This window comes from Neolamprologus multifasciatus, chromosome 16 (assembly GCF_963576455.1).
Source record: "Neolamprologus multifasciatus chromosome 16, fNeoMul1.2, whole genome shotgun sequence".
Lineage (NCBI taxonomy): Eukaryota > Metazoa > Chordata > Actinopteri > Cichliformes > Cichlidae > Neolamprologus > Neolamprologus multifasciatus.
The window spans coordinates 20,309,654-20,328,348 of NC_140454.1; the positions used below are offsets into that span (position 1 = coordinate 20,309,654).

General features: G+C 38.6%; 1 protein-coding gene across 1 annotated transcript in view; it reads left to right on the forward strand.

The window, feature by feature from the left end:
* Positions 1–18,695, forward strand: part of kcnh7b (potassium channel, voltage gated eag related subfamily H, member 7b) — a 46,383-nt gene that overhangs the window by 22,781 nt on the left and 4,907 nt on the right. Inside the window, exons 6-14 of the mRNA XM_085135054.1 lie at positions 2,388–2,813; positions 7,338–7,737; positions 7,989–8,188; positions 9,700–9,952; positions 11,861–12,075; positions 12,213–12,300; positions 12,460–12,621; positions 14,931–15,087; positions 18,235–18,415. Of these exons, the coding sequence (XP_084991180.1) occupies positions 2,388–2,813; positions 7,338–7,737; positions 7,989–8,188; positions 9,700–9,952; positions 11,861–12,075; positions 12,213–12,300; positions 12,460–12,621; positions 14,931–15,087; positions 18,235–18,415 (2,082 nt within the window). The remainder of the gene's footprint in view (positions 1–2,387; positions 2,814–7,337; positions 7,738–7,988; positions 8,189–9,699; positions 9,953–11,860; positions 12,076–12,212; positions 12,301–12,459; positions 12,622–14,930; positions 15,088–18,234; positions 18,416–18,695) is intronic.

Here is an 18,695-nt window from a genome sequence, read left to right on the forward strand (position 1 = left end):
CGGGAGGATGGGCCCATGTCTCCTCTTCGGGCTGTGCCCGGCCGGGCCCCATGGACTAAGGCCCGGCCACCAGACGCTCGCCCTCGGGCACCCTCCCCGGGCCTGGCTCCAGGGCGGGGCCCCGGTAACCCTATCCCGGGCAGGGTAAACTGTTCCCTCGGTGTTTTTTTCATAAGGGTCTTTTGAATCGCTCTTTGTCTGGTCCCTCACCCAGGACCAATTTGCGATGGGAGACCCTACCAGGGGGCAAAAGCCCCCAGACAACATAGCCCCTGGGATCCCTGGGACACACAAACCCCCCCACCACGATAAGGTTGCGATTCACGGAGGAGGATCCTAAAGTCATCTTGAAGAAAACTTAGTGGCAATACCACAGAAAAAATATCTGTTTCTGTTTCAGAACAACAACAAGAGCATTTCACTGACTCCCTATAGAACCTATTAATTCATTATGTTTACAAGTCACAAGTGGATGTTCTTAACACTTGAACAAACAGGGGTTCTAGGGCTAGCTAGACATGTCAATATTCATTGCGGTTTTATTTTTAAACGAATAAAAAAACAATGTTTCATAAAATTAAGTGAGGGGAAAAACCTAAAATGTTTACTTGGTGGCCACTTTTTTATGAACACCTTACTAGTATGTCCCCGCCCATTTTGCCTTCAGAATAGATTTTGGTCCATCCTGACTTGATAGCATCACAAAGGTGCTCTTTTGGATTACAATCTGGTGACTGTGGAAGCCATTTGAGTCTAGTCATGTTTTTCATGTTCAATAAACCAGTTTGAAAGGATCTGAGCGTTGTGGCATGGTGTATTTTATGGATAGAAGCAGCCACTGAAAGATATGTACACTGTAGTCATAAAGGTATGGACAGGGTCTAGCAGGCTGAAGAGAATATATCCCCCAAACTGGTGCGCGACCATTACCACCAGCCTGAAATGGTGATACAAGGCAGTGTGGATCCATGGTTTTTGTTGTTTTTATACCAAGTGCTTCTTCTACATACCTTGGTAAAAACACATGGTTAGTTGATTTACTGTCTTTCTGTCAGCCTATCAGTCTGGCCTTTCATCTCGGCCTTTGCACATCAACTGGATTGGATATATTCTCTTTTACTAGCCATTCTCTGTAAACCCTAGAGATGGTTGTGTGGGAAAATCCCAGTAGAGAAGCAGATTCTGAAATAGTCTGTATGCCTCCAACAACCATGCCACGTTCAAAATCCCCCATTTCTTCCCAATTCTCATGCTTTGTTTGGAATACAGCATGGCATCTTGACCTTGTCTATATGCTTGAATGTATTGAGCTGCTGCTGTGTGATTGGCTGATTAGACATTTTTGTTCGCATGCAGGTGCACACTACCAAACAAAGTATACTTTAGGGATAATGTTGCAGTTATTCTGATAAATAACAAAATGTGTTTTGTTTTGGGATATTTCAGTAAATTAAGAACTCTGTGTAGGACACTATAAAATGCTTTTGGGCCCAGTAACCAAGCAAAAGAGAATTATATTTAAACTTCTTTCACCACAGCCTTCTCATCTATAAATGAAAAAGAACCATCATCGTGATTAAATGTTCTCCCTCCCTGCTGATTTTAGTTTGGAGTTTGAAGACACTGCAGAGATGTGAACGCTGCATCTGCTTCCTGACTGCTAGCATGGGGAAATCTATAATTCATGTGCTGAAGATAAGGGAATGTGCTGAAAAGAATAGAAAGACCCATTGCCCTCATCCTCAATCGTACACCATTTTCTGTCATAAGAGAGCTTTTTATGCTAGTCTGTCGCGCATTGTGAAGCCAGAAACAGAGAACGGCTTTGCTTTCCTGACCACATTGAATAATTTACCATCTAACCAGAGCTCATTCATCTGGGGAAATGAAAACAAATATTTGGGTACCACATTGCATAGTAAATTCATATCTATCAGTTAAAATGTAAGCAGACTTTACTTTTCTTCAGTCTATCAAGTGCTTTTTCCAAGAGTAATTCAATGTACCTCCTGCAAATGGAGAACAAGTGGTAGTAACATTTGTTTATAGTGCCAGGTCAGAGGCAATCCACTTGTCATAATGGCTATCTTTGACTAACTCGGTTTGACTGTAGAGGACACATTGGGTGTCATAGTTGTTATCTATTCATTCCTTAAAGTCTGTGAGCTGATGACCCGTGGATTTGATATATGAAATGGGAAACTGTCTTTAATCAAATTATAGATTCAAAATATATAATTTTATACCAAAAGAAGCACCATAAGCTTAAAACGTATAGCTTGTAATATTATCAATTATTCTAAGAGATTGACCCAAAATAAAAATTGACAGCAATGTAATCAAGTGATTTTTGTAGCTCTTCTGACCCTCTCTCACCATTCCTGCAGGTCCTGTCCCTTGGAGCAGATGTGCTGCCAGAGTACAAACTCCAAACACCTCGCATTGACAAATTCACGATCCTTCACTACAGCCCATTCAAAGCCGTCTGGGACTGGCTGATCCTGCTGCTGGTCATCTACACGGCGATCCTCACTCCATACTCAGCTGCTTTTCTTCTCAATGACCAAGAGGAGCAGAAGAGACGAGAATGCGGATACTCCTGCAACCCTCTCAATGTAGTAGATTTAATTGTGGACATCATGTTCATCATTGACATCCTCATAAACTTCAGGACAACTTATGTAAACCAAAACGAGGAAGTGGTCAGCCACCCAGCCAAGATAGCAATCCATTACTTTAAAGGATGGTTCCTTATAGACATGGTGGCAGCAATTCCCTTTGATCTTCTAATATTTGGCTCAGGATCAGATGAGGTATGTAATCTTTTGTTAATTTTGTGCATGTATTTCGTTTTTTTTTCGGCTAGTTGTTTTTTTCTCCCAGGGAGCTTTACTGCACATCACCCCAGGGATGCTTGGACTGTTGTACTTGCCCCTGTTCCACTACTTAAAGCGTGAATATTTTGGCTCCATAGAGATTACTTTAAATTGCATGTTTTTTTCCTTTCGTTCTTTCTTTCTTCTTTTTTTTCCCCTTTTTTTGAATGGTCCTCATTCTAGAATCCATTTACACGGATTAATGGCTTACCAAATGGCAATCAATGATGCATTTATGTGAAGAGCAGGCCAACAGGGCTGTGTGCACAGCTTACATGCAGATGTGAGATGTCCATTGGTAGGCTGGCTGCCAGGACTGCTGGCTTGTTTGTTGGTAGGATATGTCCCCTAAGGCTCTGGATCCACTTCAGGGCTTTATCGTGCTTTGTAGACACTCCATTACACCCGGAAAGCTCCTGATTATACAGTAAACCATAATAATCTTTTCCATCAATGCGGCTGCTGCTGAGTCAGTTCAGTAAATGACAACAAATCAAAAAGAACATGGACATCTGTTTCACTCACCAGACAGTGACAAACAAAACAGAGCTGACAAAACGAGACCATGATTTGAAACTAAAGAGTATGTGACTATGTTTACTTAACTTCCACTTTTGCCAAAAATCAAAAACCAATTGTCTCCTGTTCTATAAATAGATAGATAGAGTTATACAGTGAGGACATGTGCTTGCATGACTTCTATTTATAGCTTTCCATCTTGATGTTTATGTCAGATTGAACATGAAAAATCCCGCTCAGCAGCATTCTCATTCAGAAAACAAAACCAGCCGAGACAGTGGCAGATGGTTTTTCACAAGGCTCATTCAATTTAGCAGCTTAATAAGACGGTTTTAACCTACAATCGCTTAAGTAAACCTTTTGATTAGAGTAGGAAAAATATGTGAAATAGATTTCTGTGTCTGTTTGCTTTAAAAACAACTTAGTTTTACCATATTATTGAACATATTGGGAAAGTTATCATGCAAAACTGGGCAATATGAAAAACTGAATGTTTTGAGCAGTTTCATTGTGAATTTGGTTGCTTTGTCCTGGCTTGAACCTGTAAATGTTGTTTCTGATAGAGATTAGCAGAATGACAGAGCGATGAGGCTGTGTAGCCCTGTGTAACCATAAAACCTAGCTACCTGTGAAGGTTCAGTTAATGCTGTGATTTCATTCAGTTCACTTTGATTACGTTTCAGTTGTCTGTTTTTTTCTTTTTGGATGAATCACATCTATCAGTAAAACAGGCGCTGTTAGCAGTTGAGAAGGAGACTAATGTTCATTTACCATCACACTGCAATTATACGCAAACATAAGCCTCACATTTTAAATCAGTTTAGGACTTTAGATTTAATGAAGATCTAACATACTTAGGGGGGAAAGGGACTTTGTAAATGGAAAGTGAGTTTTAAGTAAGTAAATAAAACATAAAAAAGTAAACTGTAGCATAGATTTGCAATGTTTTCGTCAATAAATGTTGAGTCAGTGTGACAAGCCATTAGCACAGGCTATCATTTTAAAATATCTAAGTGCTTTAAGCTTCAAAAAAAATATTTGTGGAGCTGCCTATATATTTACATTAACAAATGTAATTCAGCCTTACATCATACTTGAATATGAGGTTCAAGTTTCTCCCTGAGCCTTCTTTTCCTTCTTTCTGGACCTGTGATGCTCTGATTTTCTCTTGCTGCCCTTTTTGTGTGTTGGCTTTTCTGTATATATCTCTGTTCAGATTTATGAGTGTAAAACTGGCCCTGTGATATTATTTCTGACTTTAAACACCTTGCCTAAATCTGACTGACATTCAGACTTTTAATTAAAGCACAGCCAAGAAATTCTTGACTTAACTGGAGAGATTGAACAAGAGAGTGTAGACATACAGAAGGGAATGAGAAAATGATCACCAATTGCTACAATACTTTAAGGCAAATTAATGGTTCTGTCCTAGTGTTGATTAGAAAAGGATGATGGAAATTCAAAAAAACACAGGCCACAGAGACACAAATTTAGTTAACCCATAGCCAATGCCCCATAAGTGTTTCACAAGAAACCATTTTGGTACATGCCAAGAATAGCAATCATAAAATAGCTGACAGCAGAGGTGATAAAAGTAGACATATTCATTACGTAGAAGTACACAAAGTAGTGATTCAACTTTGTTGCTCAAGTAACAGCAAAAAAGTGAGGGCTCCCTAGTAAAGAGGTATTAAATTAAAAAAGTAGCTGCTCCTCTACCAGCTGCTATACACAAAACTAACTGAAGCTCATGTCATATTAATATTATGATTAAATAATACCAATTCAAGGGAATGAAGGGTTTATTTCAGTTCTATTTCAGTTGTTGCCTTCATTGCAGTTTGCGTCCACACAGGAAAATGAGGATAATCAAGGGTTAAAGTGGAATTCAACTGGTATGGGAACCCTAAGATCACTTATAGTGGAGCAGTGTGGGGAAAAGAATCACAAATAAGTCACAATAATTGTTGTTGTGAGCTTCAGTAGATTTTGTGAACAGGCTGTGATGAACTGACCTGTGCTGCTGCTCTTTGTGGATTTAGCCAACTCAATTTGACAAGATTTAAGCTGGGGTTACATGCTCTATCTCTGACTGATTTCCCAACCCCAGACAGCATAAATCTAGCGTAAAGTCAGAATTCAATGAGTGAATCTGATCAGCATCATCACCTTAAATTTGTCTGCTACACTTGATGTTAACCATGAACACTATAGCTGCTTTGCATTGGTCCAACATACTGCATTGTTTTAAAATGGACTATTTTAAGTAGCCAGTGTTGCCTGATTTAAAACAACTAGTATATTTCAGCAACACATCGTGTATGATATATTTGTTTAACTGCTAGAAATGTGGCTTTTGAAATTAGCTGCCAAGTAAAACAAAAAAAGAAAGAAGTGATTGGCTTTGTGCTTGCTGTGTAGCAATAGATCCTGAAGAACAGTAACTTCAACTTACAGGTATCTGCACCTAAAATGCTTCTGGCTGACTTTAACGCCTAGGTGTGGTGATATTAATGATGCATAAATTATGTGTTTTTTTGGCTCTTTCAACTCTTTGTGTATGATAAGCACAAGTGGGGGATACACCAATAAGGTTGTGTTTTATATGTTATTGTTCCCTCCATTTAGATTCAAATTAGTGTTTGAAGACATGCTGTGACAAGAAATAACTCCCCTCAAACGGTTTAAGTCTAAAGTAGTAGTAGAAGTAGTAGAAAGTAGATATATTTTTGTTAAAAGGTATGTATTATAGATACATAAAAATTCTACTTAAGTATAGTAACAAAGTATGTGTACTTTGTTACTGCCCATCTCTGGCTTACAGGAAATACGTGCATCTGGGGCTAAGAAACTTTAAAAACAAATGTGCATGCCATTGTTCCTCATAAAGTATTTGGCATGTAAAAAAATAAATGTCATTTATTTTACGCTATGCCACATACAATATGGCTATAGTGTATAGCGTATCGCGTACAATATGTTATTGTATATATACAATAATTAGATATTTTAGCTTACCTTCATTCAGTGTTCTTAATCTACCAAAAATACCTCAAAACTGCCATGAGTGGTTACTATAACATTCACATGCAATGTGTTTGTGTCCAGATTGAAACTGAAGTTGCTGTATTTGAAGTTTGCAGAAATGCAAGATATTACCTTTTTCATCTGCTTTGTGAGAAAATATTTTAAAGTAAACTTTTGTTAATATTATAAATCAGTGATGGGGAGATATCCAACCCTTTTTTAAGTTTAAACCCTCAGTTAGAAACTACTGTGGCGGTCCCATTTCCTCCAAAATTACACCAATGGTAAACCTGTGCTGCAATGACTGTCAACATTTTGATAAAAGATAGAGAAATTCTGAAATGTTTATAGAAGAATGATGTGGAATTTTGTTCATTTACCTTTAGATAACTAATGGAAACAATATAAAGAAGTGATTATGAACGAAGTGTCATTGTTTCTTGTTGGACTTTTTCTTCTGTAATTGTCAGGTAAACAAATGGTCCTTTTAATAGGAATTGCAGTTACAGTTGTTAACACATTTCTTATTGACACATAGCAGCTACACAGCTCCCAGGGACCCATTAAATGAGTGTGCCTCTGTGTTCAGGATTGAACAAATGAAGATTTATCTGTGGGCTGCTGGTGTCCTTACTTCTCACTTAATTTGCCTTTGACCAAAGAGCTCTGGGGTGTCTTATCCAGTTTTTTCTTTTAAGGAAGCTCATTAGTTTGTGAAGTGACTGTAAAACTGGCCACAGCTTTAGACGTCTTGATAATATAAAGGAAATACACGTGCAGACAAGTTTAGTAGATAAGTAGTAGATAACATATCAGATCTTTTAGCATGATGAAGCAATATCTAAAACCGTTGATCTGGTATCCAAACTACTGTTGCTATTACTAATAATCTTCCTTACTGTATATTTGTTTTAGACTACCACTCTCATTGGCCTGCTGAAGACAGCAAGGCTTCTGCGATTGGTGCGTGTAGCCAGGAAGCTGGATCGCTACTCTGAATACGGAGCTGCAGTCCTAATGTTGCTCATGTGCATCTTTGCCCTTATCGCCCACTGGTTAGCCTGTATATGGTATGCCATTGGCAATGTGGAGAAGCCTTACTTGGAACACAGGATTGGCTGGCTAGACAATCTGGGCGTGTCAATTGGAAAGCGATACAACTACAGTGATCCTAACTCTGGTCCCTCTATCAAGGACAAGTATGTCACAGCACTTTACTTCACATTCAGCAGTCTGACCAGTGTGGGCTTTGGAAATGTTTCCCCCAACACCAACTCAGAGAAGGTCTTTTCCATATGTGTCATGCTGATTGGCTGTGAGTATTTTATATGCTTTTCAGGTTGTATTTCAATTCACCATTATTTTATTCTTTTTGTTATCACTTGAATGGGTTTTGAGCAAAAATCTATCTTTTTTCCAGGTCCTTCACAATACATTGTATATGTTTTAAGCAGAATGTGTTGACATTCTATCAAATTACCTGTGTCTTCATGGGTAGCAGCAGTAAATATGCTGACTGTAGTAAAAACAGTACCCTCTCTTCACTCATTGCTTTTTTTATTTCAGCCCTGATGTATGCCAGCATTTTTGGAAATGTTTCTGCCATCATCCAGAGGCTCTACTCGGGTACGGCCCGCTATCATGCTCAAATGTTACGGGTCAAGGAATTCATCCGTTTTCATCAAATTCCCAACCCTCTGAGGCAAAGGCTGGAAGAGTACTTCCAGCACTCATGGACCTACACTAATGGCATTGATATGAATACGGTAAATAACTGAAGTCACTCATCCACCTGCCCCTGTAATGGATATGGATATCCAACAAAACAAGTGATTGCATTGATGACAATATAAATACATGCTACTAAAAGAGCTTTTTTTTTCTTTCCCTTGTCTGCTTTTCAATTGGATTAACATCTCTTCATTGGTAAGAGCAGGAGGTACATATTTAATTTCTTTAAATTTTTAAAATGGGTTTCTGTCTGATCACTGTTTAAAATAAGAACCTCATTATGCTGTCCACAGTCTGTGGGTTAGAAGACCCAGATGCAGGACACAGGAGGTAGACTGAAGTTCAACATGATAGTCTCTAATCAAAGTTAAGGTCAGACACTGAAGGTCAGGCATTGTAGCAAATAAATCTAACTGGGGACAGGCGAGAAGGGAATGCCTTGGAAGATTAACAGCATAATACAAAAACATTCTGATAAATGGGAGGTAGACAACTGGTGCTGTATATACCAAAGTGACCGACTGGCTAATTGGACATGTGTGAGGAAATCCAACAGATACTGTGATGATGGGGAAGGAAGTAATATAATAAAATGAAGACGTTAAACTTAGAGACATACAAAGATTTTTTTTCACATTTGAGATTGTAATAGTACAAGTTTACCAGTAGACGTCTATTCCCAGGTACATTTTTGAAAATGATGGTTAAATAAATCCTTTATTTAAGAAAAAAAGGCAAATGTTACATTTTTTTGTGAACCATTACATTCCCGTGAATTAGCTCCTGGTAATTTTCTGAATACCTACCACATCTCTACTATTGTAATGTCTAAAGTTTGCTTTACATTATTCTTGTTCAGTGATTTAGAGCTATAAAGCAAAACCCAACCATATTTTTTTAAAAACACAGCTTCTGTTGTATCTCAGTTTTAGTACGTTATGTAAACATAGTGTTTGATGGACTCGCTCAGTACATTCTATATATCAGAGTATGAATTCAGTGCATAACTACACTAGATTAGCAGGTGTAGATGCAAACGCATAGTACACTTTTGATTCTGATCTGCTTTGTTACCGGTTCAGCTTATAGTCTAGTGTATTCAGATTATGTCATGACAGTCTATTTCTTTTGAAAAATATGCATAATATCTTCATATGTCTTATGGTCTCCTTCTCTGTAATGGCAGCATCCATTCAAGCCTGCATGTACTCCACGTTTCCTCGCATGCCTGTGTTTATGCTATTAATTTAATTCTTAAAATCAACAGGGGAGAGTATCCTTTTAGTGCCATCCTTTGCAAAATACTAGTATTTGTCAGCCCACCTCAAGTGCATGGCTGCTTTGTTTTCTTTAAAAACTCACAAGTTTAGAGGCCACCTCTATACAAAGTGCTTTTTTTCTAACTAGTGTGCTTTTGTGTCTGAGAGAACAAAGCTTGACAAACTGATCTGATGATGTGGTCACAATTATCTTTGAAACACATCTCTGTAAGGATATCAAACAAATGTTTTGAGCACTTTATTTACTGTTTTTCTCCGCATCTCAGGTGTTAAAAGGGTTTCCCGAGTGCCTACAGGCAGATATCTGCCTTCACCTCAACAGGAATCTTCTGGACAACTGCAAAGCTTTTCAAGGAGCCACCAAAGGATGCTTGAGGGCCTTGGCCATGCGCTTCAATTCCGCTCATGTGCCTCCCGGAGACACTCTGGTTCACGGCGGTGATGTGCTCACTGCTCTCTATTTTCTGTCGCGTGGTTCTATTGAGATCTTGAAAGATGACATTGTGGTAGCTATCCTGGGTAAATACAACCCCTTGTTGATCATTTTACTGATGTGTTCCAACATCTAGTGTTTATTTGATATTTTGACTCAATTACAATAAGTAGGTTGGGTGGAAGGTGCTCAGTTGATTAAGAGCTTTTAAATTTAAGTCCTGTATGGAAATGTTTTATACCCAGAGTAAATAATGTCAGTCTCTGCTACACAAAAAATCCTCTGCCTCCACCTGGAAATGTGATGAACTGTAATAGTCAATGTCACCTCCCTGTTGTATTTAGATCTCTCAGCTGACTGTGTGTTAAATGTCAGCACCAAGCTAACTAAAATCTTTAAGATTTACCTTTTGTTTATATAGTCAGAGAGGAAGCACATACTGTACCAGAAACATTCTAGTACCCACATGTGAATTCAATGTGCACAGATGTTCTGGACCTAGGCGTATTTAGCATTAGAAAATTCAAAATAAAATGTGCCTTCATGTGGGTTTTCACATTTCATTTTCTGTGAGAGTTCTGGGGTGTTTGTGTGACAGGTTTGACACTCTGGCATTTCTATTAAGTGGCCTCATGGAAGGTTGTCTGGCAGTTTCAAAGAACGCAGTGAAAATGGTGCCACTTTTTTGACAGCACTGGGAAATGAGTTAAAGCTGCAAAATAGAGAGTATTAAAATAATGTCAGTAAAAAGCAGATTTGGCTAAAGCAACAAGCAGCTCTAAATTTGAAGCTATATTTTTCATTCTTTATGTATTGATACTGAGCTTGATGCATCAATGTTAAAATACCATTACTGGAAAAATGTCTATTTACTTTTTCTTCATGGGTAAACTTCATTCATGCACTCCAGACCGGGCCTGGATTAGATTTTATTCATTATTCATGAGATTAATTCTCACTAAAGCTGCAACTGAAAGAATGAGGTTTCAGCTTCGCAAAGGTTGCTGCATCACACAAAACGTGTTATTAGTGAATATCGTGGAAAAGCCACTCAAGTATAATTATAATGCTCCATCATCATAGTATATTCTCACATGGGGAACTATACCAACCTCTAACATGGCAATGGTCAGCCCGTGGTGTTAAAGTATTTTTCTCTTGTAATGATCATGACTCCAGCAAGGCTATTAGCATTGTTCTACAGGTGAGGAATTAATCTCTTATCCTAATCAATCATTGTGGGGAGAGCTCTGTGTTTGTGTGCGGGGGAGTCACACCAGTCTGTGTGAGGCTTTCCTCTGTGGCAGAAAGGTGTCCGGTGCATGCTGTGAAAGGCACACTGGCAGCCAGCATATCATATCTCTTTCTTCTGAACCCCTGCTTACACTGTTGGCATTTAGTGAACCCCCACACCAACAAAGGGATTTTTCATGATGCCCTTTAAACCAGGCCTCTTGTCCTTTGGAAAATGGGCCCTTATTTCTGCAAAGGAAGCTCTTTTATTCTCCAGACTAAAAGCTAAGCTTACTGTAGATGTTTTTGGTTTTTTCACTTTTTGTAAGTTCACTGAAGAGCTGGCTTAATTATGTGATAGCCAAAATCAGTGCAAAAATTGCCTTTGAAGTGCACAAGTAAAGTGTGTCAATTGCAATCAAACCCTCCTTTACCCATCGCATCAAAGCTGCTGTGTGTTAGTAGTTACTCCTCAACATAAATAATGGATCAAAGATAGAAAGACAACTGATGTGCAGGCCCTGGGAGACCATCTATACAGAAATTAGAGGCTGTCTGATTTTGATTATCCACAAAAACAAACACGTCTGCGCCCCTTAGTGAAATCAGAGTGATAAATAAATTCCTATTGTAATCGCAGCAGAGATTTATGCCTGTGTCATGCCTTCTCTTGGAACTCACTGTAGCTCAAGTCAGCATTTTTACATCTTCCCTCTAAAACTGTCAAGATTACCTGTTGTTTGTGTGTTTGTCACCTTCAGGTAAAAATGACATATTTGGAGAAATGATCCATCTTTATGCCAAGCCTGGAAAGTCTAACGCTGATGTGCGGGCTCTGAGTTACTGTGACCTGAGCACCATTCAGCGAGAAGATTTGCTGGAGGTGCTAGACATGTACCCGGAGTTTGCAGACCACTTCTTCAACAACCTGGAGCTTACTTTCAACCTGAGAGATGACTCCACCAAGGCAGATAATGTAAGAACTTTTTGGACCTATGTGTTTAATGGGTGTTTTGATAACAAGTATTCATATTGTAATTTGCCTAAATTATGTTTTTTTGTTTATTCTTGGTAACTGACACATTTTCTGATTGAAGTATTTTAATTTTGCAGCCCTGTAGCGTCAAAGAAAGTGAGTCAGATGGTGAGGACAATAAAAATGTGAAAAGAAGAATCTCTTTCACAGCAGATCTATCTAAAGGTCAGTAGAAACATACAGGAGAACCTTGTCAAGCATGCTTTGTGGCTGCAAATTTTTTTCTTTGTGATTATTCATGGATTGGTGCTCCGATATGCAAAAGTCTGTCCTCTATGGGATATGGTGTTATTCCACTGACTCCTGCTGATTGCCATTCTACAGGGGAAAGCAAAGAAATGGTTAAAGAAGTTCAAAGGGAGAGAGAGTCTAACTCGTGCCTAAAGAGATCTTCAGTAGTTCTGGGTCGCTCTTCACTCACAGTTCCAGGCCTAGACTCAGATGTTATTGTCAGAGACAGCTTGGACAGAAAACCACCTTTTGAAGGTAACAGATCTTGTCTTACAGATGAATTGTAAATATCTGGTGAATAAAATCGTAGCTTTTTTGACAAGAACTTTCAAAGCAGTGTTGCAAATCGTGATGAATATTTGTAGGACAAACACTAATGTGAGTGGTGGGAAGACACTGAGGGACAATGTCCTTGACGCTGCATTAGCAACTCTAAGAGGGTGACTGGTTGTGTGGAGAGTGTTGGGATGTTCCCAGGCTTCTAGAGTTGCTTTGAGCAAAAACTTGTGAATTTAAATATTTAGGTTGCCTTCTGCCAAAATGCTGCTCAGCTGATTATGATTCTAAGAGACAGGATGTCATCTGTCTCAAAAATCATAGATTTAAGACTGCATTATTCTCCCTTGCAGACATGCATATGAAGAGCTGCAGGGTCTTGCAGTTGTTCTTAATTTTTTTTTTCTAGTCCAATATCCAGACAAATGCCTTACATGCTGTAGATCACAATTGATATGATTCCATCCACAAATTATTCTATATTTAATATTCTTTTGAAGACAATTTTATAAGTGCAGGTGGCAAAGGCAATGATTTATTGATCATCAGCCCGTGCAAGTTATCTCTGTAGAAAATAACTTTTGACAGTTTTCTTATTTCATCATCATCATTTATTTATATATATAGCACTTTAAAAACACACCTCATAGACCAAAGTGCTGTACAATACTAATATGCACATAGCAATAAAAAAAATATCAGTTACCCACAGAGTTAAAAGCCAGAGAATAAAAATAGGTTTTTAATAAAGACTTAAAAACTGGCACTGATGTAGCCTGTCTAATATGGAGAAGAAGGTTATTCCAATGCATTGGCGCTGCAACAGAGAACGCTCGCTTTCAGCCGTGACTTTGGGACCAAAAGCAGCAACTGCTCAGCTGGAGCATTCAGGTGTGCATTAACAAAATACTGAGGAGGGAAGACATCAGCAGTGGTCTCAGAACCAATTGCTGCAGTTTATTAGTCTGAAAGGAAAGCCATTTCCAAAATATTTTAGGTCCGTCATTCTACAGTGACAAAGATTATTCGTGTGGTAAACATTCAAGACTGTTGCCAGTCATTCCAGGAGTGGACACACTAGTAAATCAGAGAAATTGTAAATTGCAACAAACTATCATTTAAACCAGATCACAATGCACAGAACTACATTTGGTGAAAACCAAACACAGTGTATTACCAACTGCCAAAGCAAGGGTGGGAAGGTGAGGTTTTGGGCTTATTTTGCAGCCACAGGACCTGAGCGTCTTGCAGTCATTTAAACTCCTCTGCATACCAAAGTATTCTAGAGTCAAGTGTGGACCCATCTGTCCAACAGTTAAAGTTTGGGCAAAACTGAATCATGTAACAGGACAATGATCCCAAGCACAGCAGCAAATCTGCAACAGAATGGCTGAAAAAGAAAAGAATCAAGGTGCAGTAACGGCCCAGTCAAAGTTCAGACCTCGGCCTGATTGAAATGCTTTGATGTGACCTTAAGAGAGCTGTGTATAAACAAATGCCTGCAAAGCTCAGCAAATTGAAGCAATGATGTAAAGAAGAGTGGGCCAAAATTCCTCCACAATGATATGAGAGACTGATAAGGTCATACAAAAAACAATTACTTCAAATTACTTTACGTTATTGCTGCTATAAAAGTGCTGAATCATGGGATATACTTAGTTTTTCCACACACCATTTCTATATTTTGACTTCTTCTTTTCTTTTTTTTTAATAAATAATGGCATTATTCAATAGGCCATGTGCTGTTGTTTATATGTGCTATAATCAAATTTAAAATGACCTGATTTTCTATATTTTATTGTGAATAAAATAAATTTACCCAGTTAAAATTTACCCAGTATCCCAACTGTTTTGGAGCTGGGGTTCTACGTGATACAAAGTCGGACCGAGAGAACGACTGTCAATGCACCCTCAGCCCAAACTCTAAACGAATCTATGCAACTCATTGTATTAGTGCAAAGCCACCTGCACAGTCTGTTCAGTGAGATAACTTAATCACAGAATTAACCAGCCCTCTGTTTAAAACAACAAAAGAGGCTCCACACATATCACTGGACAGCAGGTTAAATACTACCATGTGCCAAACAGCGATAACAACAGGGTTAGTAACTGGAAAACAGCGATATAATAATTCTCCTGGTATAGCAGTGTGATAAATTACAACAAAGGATCTACACACAGCTTTGCTGTAGAGATTAATTATATTCTATTTTAGTAATGTTTAGTGATGACGTTGCTCTGACCTACAAGTGAGGATGTAAATCATGCATGTTGGTTTGGTCCTCCAGATCTGTGCTGTGATAAATGGGCCTGTAAGAAGCCTACAGACTACCTGGATGAGTCAGCGCAGTTCCAGGACCTGAGAGAGGATGATAATTCTGCCAGTGAAATCACATATGGAGAGGTGGAACAACGCTTAGGTCAGCTTCAGGACCATTTAAACAGGTACATATTTTTAGAGTCAGCATGCAGATGGTTGAGCTTCACTTTGCTGTCATAAACTATGAATTACCCCAAAATGTGAACTTTTCTAGTGTGAATAACAGTGCTTGTTTTTTTTCTTTCTTTTTTTTTGGACTAACCCTTTTTCTTTTACCAATGGTTTGCCATTTCAGCCACACAGCTCACGTGTGGCGCCACATGAAATTGCAGACATTTCTCTTCTCATTTAAATTTACTAGTTGCGCTTAGCACATCTCTGTTTGAAAACAGTGTAGCATTTTATCAGATGGTGCAAAGAGTTGCTGTTTTGGACAGTATTTCTAGATTATTGTCTAAATTTACATAAGTAAATTATGCTAAAACTTCTCTCCTTTAATTTTAATGTGAAAAGTTTAGGTTCACTTTGAAGTTAAAGTTGGAACTCTACTTGTTCTGAAGAAAATAGGATTACAGTTTTTACATTTATCCAGGGGCATTCCTTTACTGAAGTGAGATGTGCAGTTGTCTTTTTTGGCCTATGTTGACATGATAGCACTCAGTTGCTCCACATATCTCCCACACGTTACACCACCAACAACCCTGAAACATTTATACAACACAGGATGGATCAATGCTTTCATGTTTATGCCAAATTCTGACCCAACCATCCAGTTGTTGCTGTAGAAATCGACACTTGTTAGACCAAGCAACGTTTTTCTGATCTTCTGTTGTCAAATTGTGATGAACCTATGTGAATTGAGGCTTCAGTTCCCTGTCTTTATCTGACAGGAATGGCACATGGTCTGGTCTTCAGCTCTTGTAACTCATCTGTTTCAAGGTTCAACACGGTTCTCATTCAGAGATACTCTTTTGCAAACCTTGGCTATAGTGAGTGGTTATTTGAGTCTCTGTTGCCATCCTATCAGCTCAAAGCAGCCAGGCGATTCTCCTCTGAACTCTGGCATTTCCATCTAGAGAAGTGCTGCTCACTGGAGATTTTCTCTCTTTCATACCAGTCTCTGTAAAGAGATGGTTGTGTGAGAAAATGTCAGTAGATTAGTAGAAATTCTGAAATACCAGCAGCCCATCTGTCACCAACAACCATACCATGTTCAAAGTCCCTTAAACCACCTTTTTTCCCCACCCTGATGCTCAGTTTGAACTTCAGCCGGTCAACCTGACCATGTCAGGAGTAAAGGCATTGAGTTGCTGCTGTGTAATTGGCTGATTAGTTATTTTTGTTATCCAGCAGTTGAACTGGTAGATTCAACAGTCTGCCCATTAAAAATGCATGGAGTTATATGAGTGAACATTTCACTTAAAATGACTCAGAAGGAGCAGAGTGGAATATTTTTTCCAGTTTTAAGTGCAGGGTAAAGGCTCCTCTCTGTTCCCCTCACTTTCTCCATTCAACATCTAAATCTCATTTGTAAACCATAGCTACTGCTGATGTAACGTCTGACATTACAGCAACCGAGCGCGCCATAAAAGTCACAAATTTTCACTTGTGACTCATGGTGGCTTTAAATTGAGCCTTTTCCTTTTTTCCAAAATATTCTGTAAAACTGATTTGGGAGAGAAGCAGCCTTATCTAGAGGCATTATGTGGTTATGTATTTGTCTGTTTGTTCAACTGGTGGTTATTTTTTCTACTGTCTTCAAGTCTACATATATAACATTAATAGTAGTTCTTAAAAAACATAAATAATGGATTTATCTATCAATTATATTGTCTAATTTGAGCGGATATTGAATGTATGATGGATTTTCACTGTGCACAAAAATATTCGGGTAGCCTTTTGCAACTGGACTTCTCTAGAGCATTTTCTGGTATGTTCTGTGGCGACAGCATAGGTATATTTGTCACTATTCTTATTTACCATTGCATTTTCAGATAAATGCTATTATTAATTTCAGTAAATGATAAGGCAGTGCTTTATTGTTTTAAGATGTCACCTCCCACACTGCTAAAAGTAGGCTACACCAAATGTGAAGGAGTAGGTGGAGGACGGCAACTAGCTGGCAGAAGCCGTTGTCGGACTTGGAGTGGGAGGTTGGATCTAATGGAAGCAGGATGCAACATTGTAGGACCGGCGCAAATCAAACTTGAGAATGACCTGGTACAAAAGTCTTTATATGGCAAAGCAGCGCTCAGAAAAAAATGTGCCTGAAACAATTTATAATGATAGAAACAAAATGGTGAGATTGATTTCTAGCAGCTACGTTGTACTTTACTTTCCCTAAAATGAATAGATTGTATTTTTGTCATTCCTGGAATGAAGACACACATCTTTGGCAGTAGTTTCAGAATCACACCTGCAGTCAGCAGCCACCTGAAACGGACACGCAAGTGAACAGCAGATGGTATTTTTAGCTGGAATTATCACAGAGAACGAAAGATCGCATCAGGGTGCCTAAAATACTGGGCAAGCTCATTTTATTAAGCACAAATAAGGCATTTTATCCACTGCACTTTACCTGACCTTGTTTTTTTAATGCTGGCTGGCTGCAGGATGAGCAGCACTTCTCTGTCATTTTGGTGTTTTTGTGGCTTTGACTAGTCTGAAAGCATATGTGGCAGGAAAAAAATGTTGGTGTGGCTTTTCTCATTCACACATCTATGTAAATAGCCAAGAAAAATATTGTTTGGTACGCTGAAAAATACTGTGCGGCTGCTTTTACTTAGTGTCTCATGAGCCACAACATATTAAACGAGGAAAACAAAAAGCTGGACAGTGTCTTTGTGCATTAGATGGAATACACGTTGGGTTTGGGTTGTTTTTTTTTTTTTGCCTTAAGTCCTAAATATAGAACTTTGATCAAATCTAGACTTAATTAGATTTACCAGATGAGTATAATAGTTATTTGCACAGTAAATGCAGAATTCACATGTCCCACACAAAGCTCATTATCGCTCCTAGCAGGGGCAATGTCTTTCATCTATTGCTTTGACAAAATGTTTCCACACCATTGCCGTCTCTTAATTTTGTTCAGAGCAACGGCTCCATCTAGTGCTCAGTGAAGCACATCTGAGTGTGCTTTCAAGCATTGTCAAGCACAGTTAGGTTCACACTGTCCGAGTTACGTAAATACTCTTTCTTTTCTTACTTATCTTTTGCTAATATTATACAGTATATCTGTCTGTTTTTGCTCATCACTCCTTTTTTTTTAGGCTAGAATCTCAGCTGTTATCTGATATGCAGGCCATCCTGCAGCTGCTGCAGAGGCAACCAACTCTGGGACCGCCTGCCTACAGCACTGTGACTGCTAATCCAGACTATCACAGATCTGCAGTGAAGGTTCAGCCGGCTGCTCTGAATGCAAGCCATTTCTTTAGCTCTGCAGGAACTCAAGTAAGGATGCCATCACTTTAGTTGGTAGACATAATTTTACATAGAGCATTTATTTTCCACATATGTACACATTGAGACCTTTCCCTTCACTTTTTCATACTGTTAAACTAAATGTCTCATCTAAAAACGTGTTGGTTTGTTTGTCTTTCTACAAATACAGTTGTGTTTTAAGGGTAAATATAATTTCACATCTGAAACAGGATATTAAATGTATATATATAATGAGATTATTTACCCCAGCACAGGCAACTAAGATCTTATTATTGTCAAAAACTGTTTT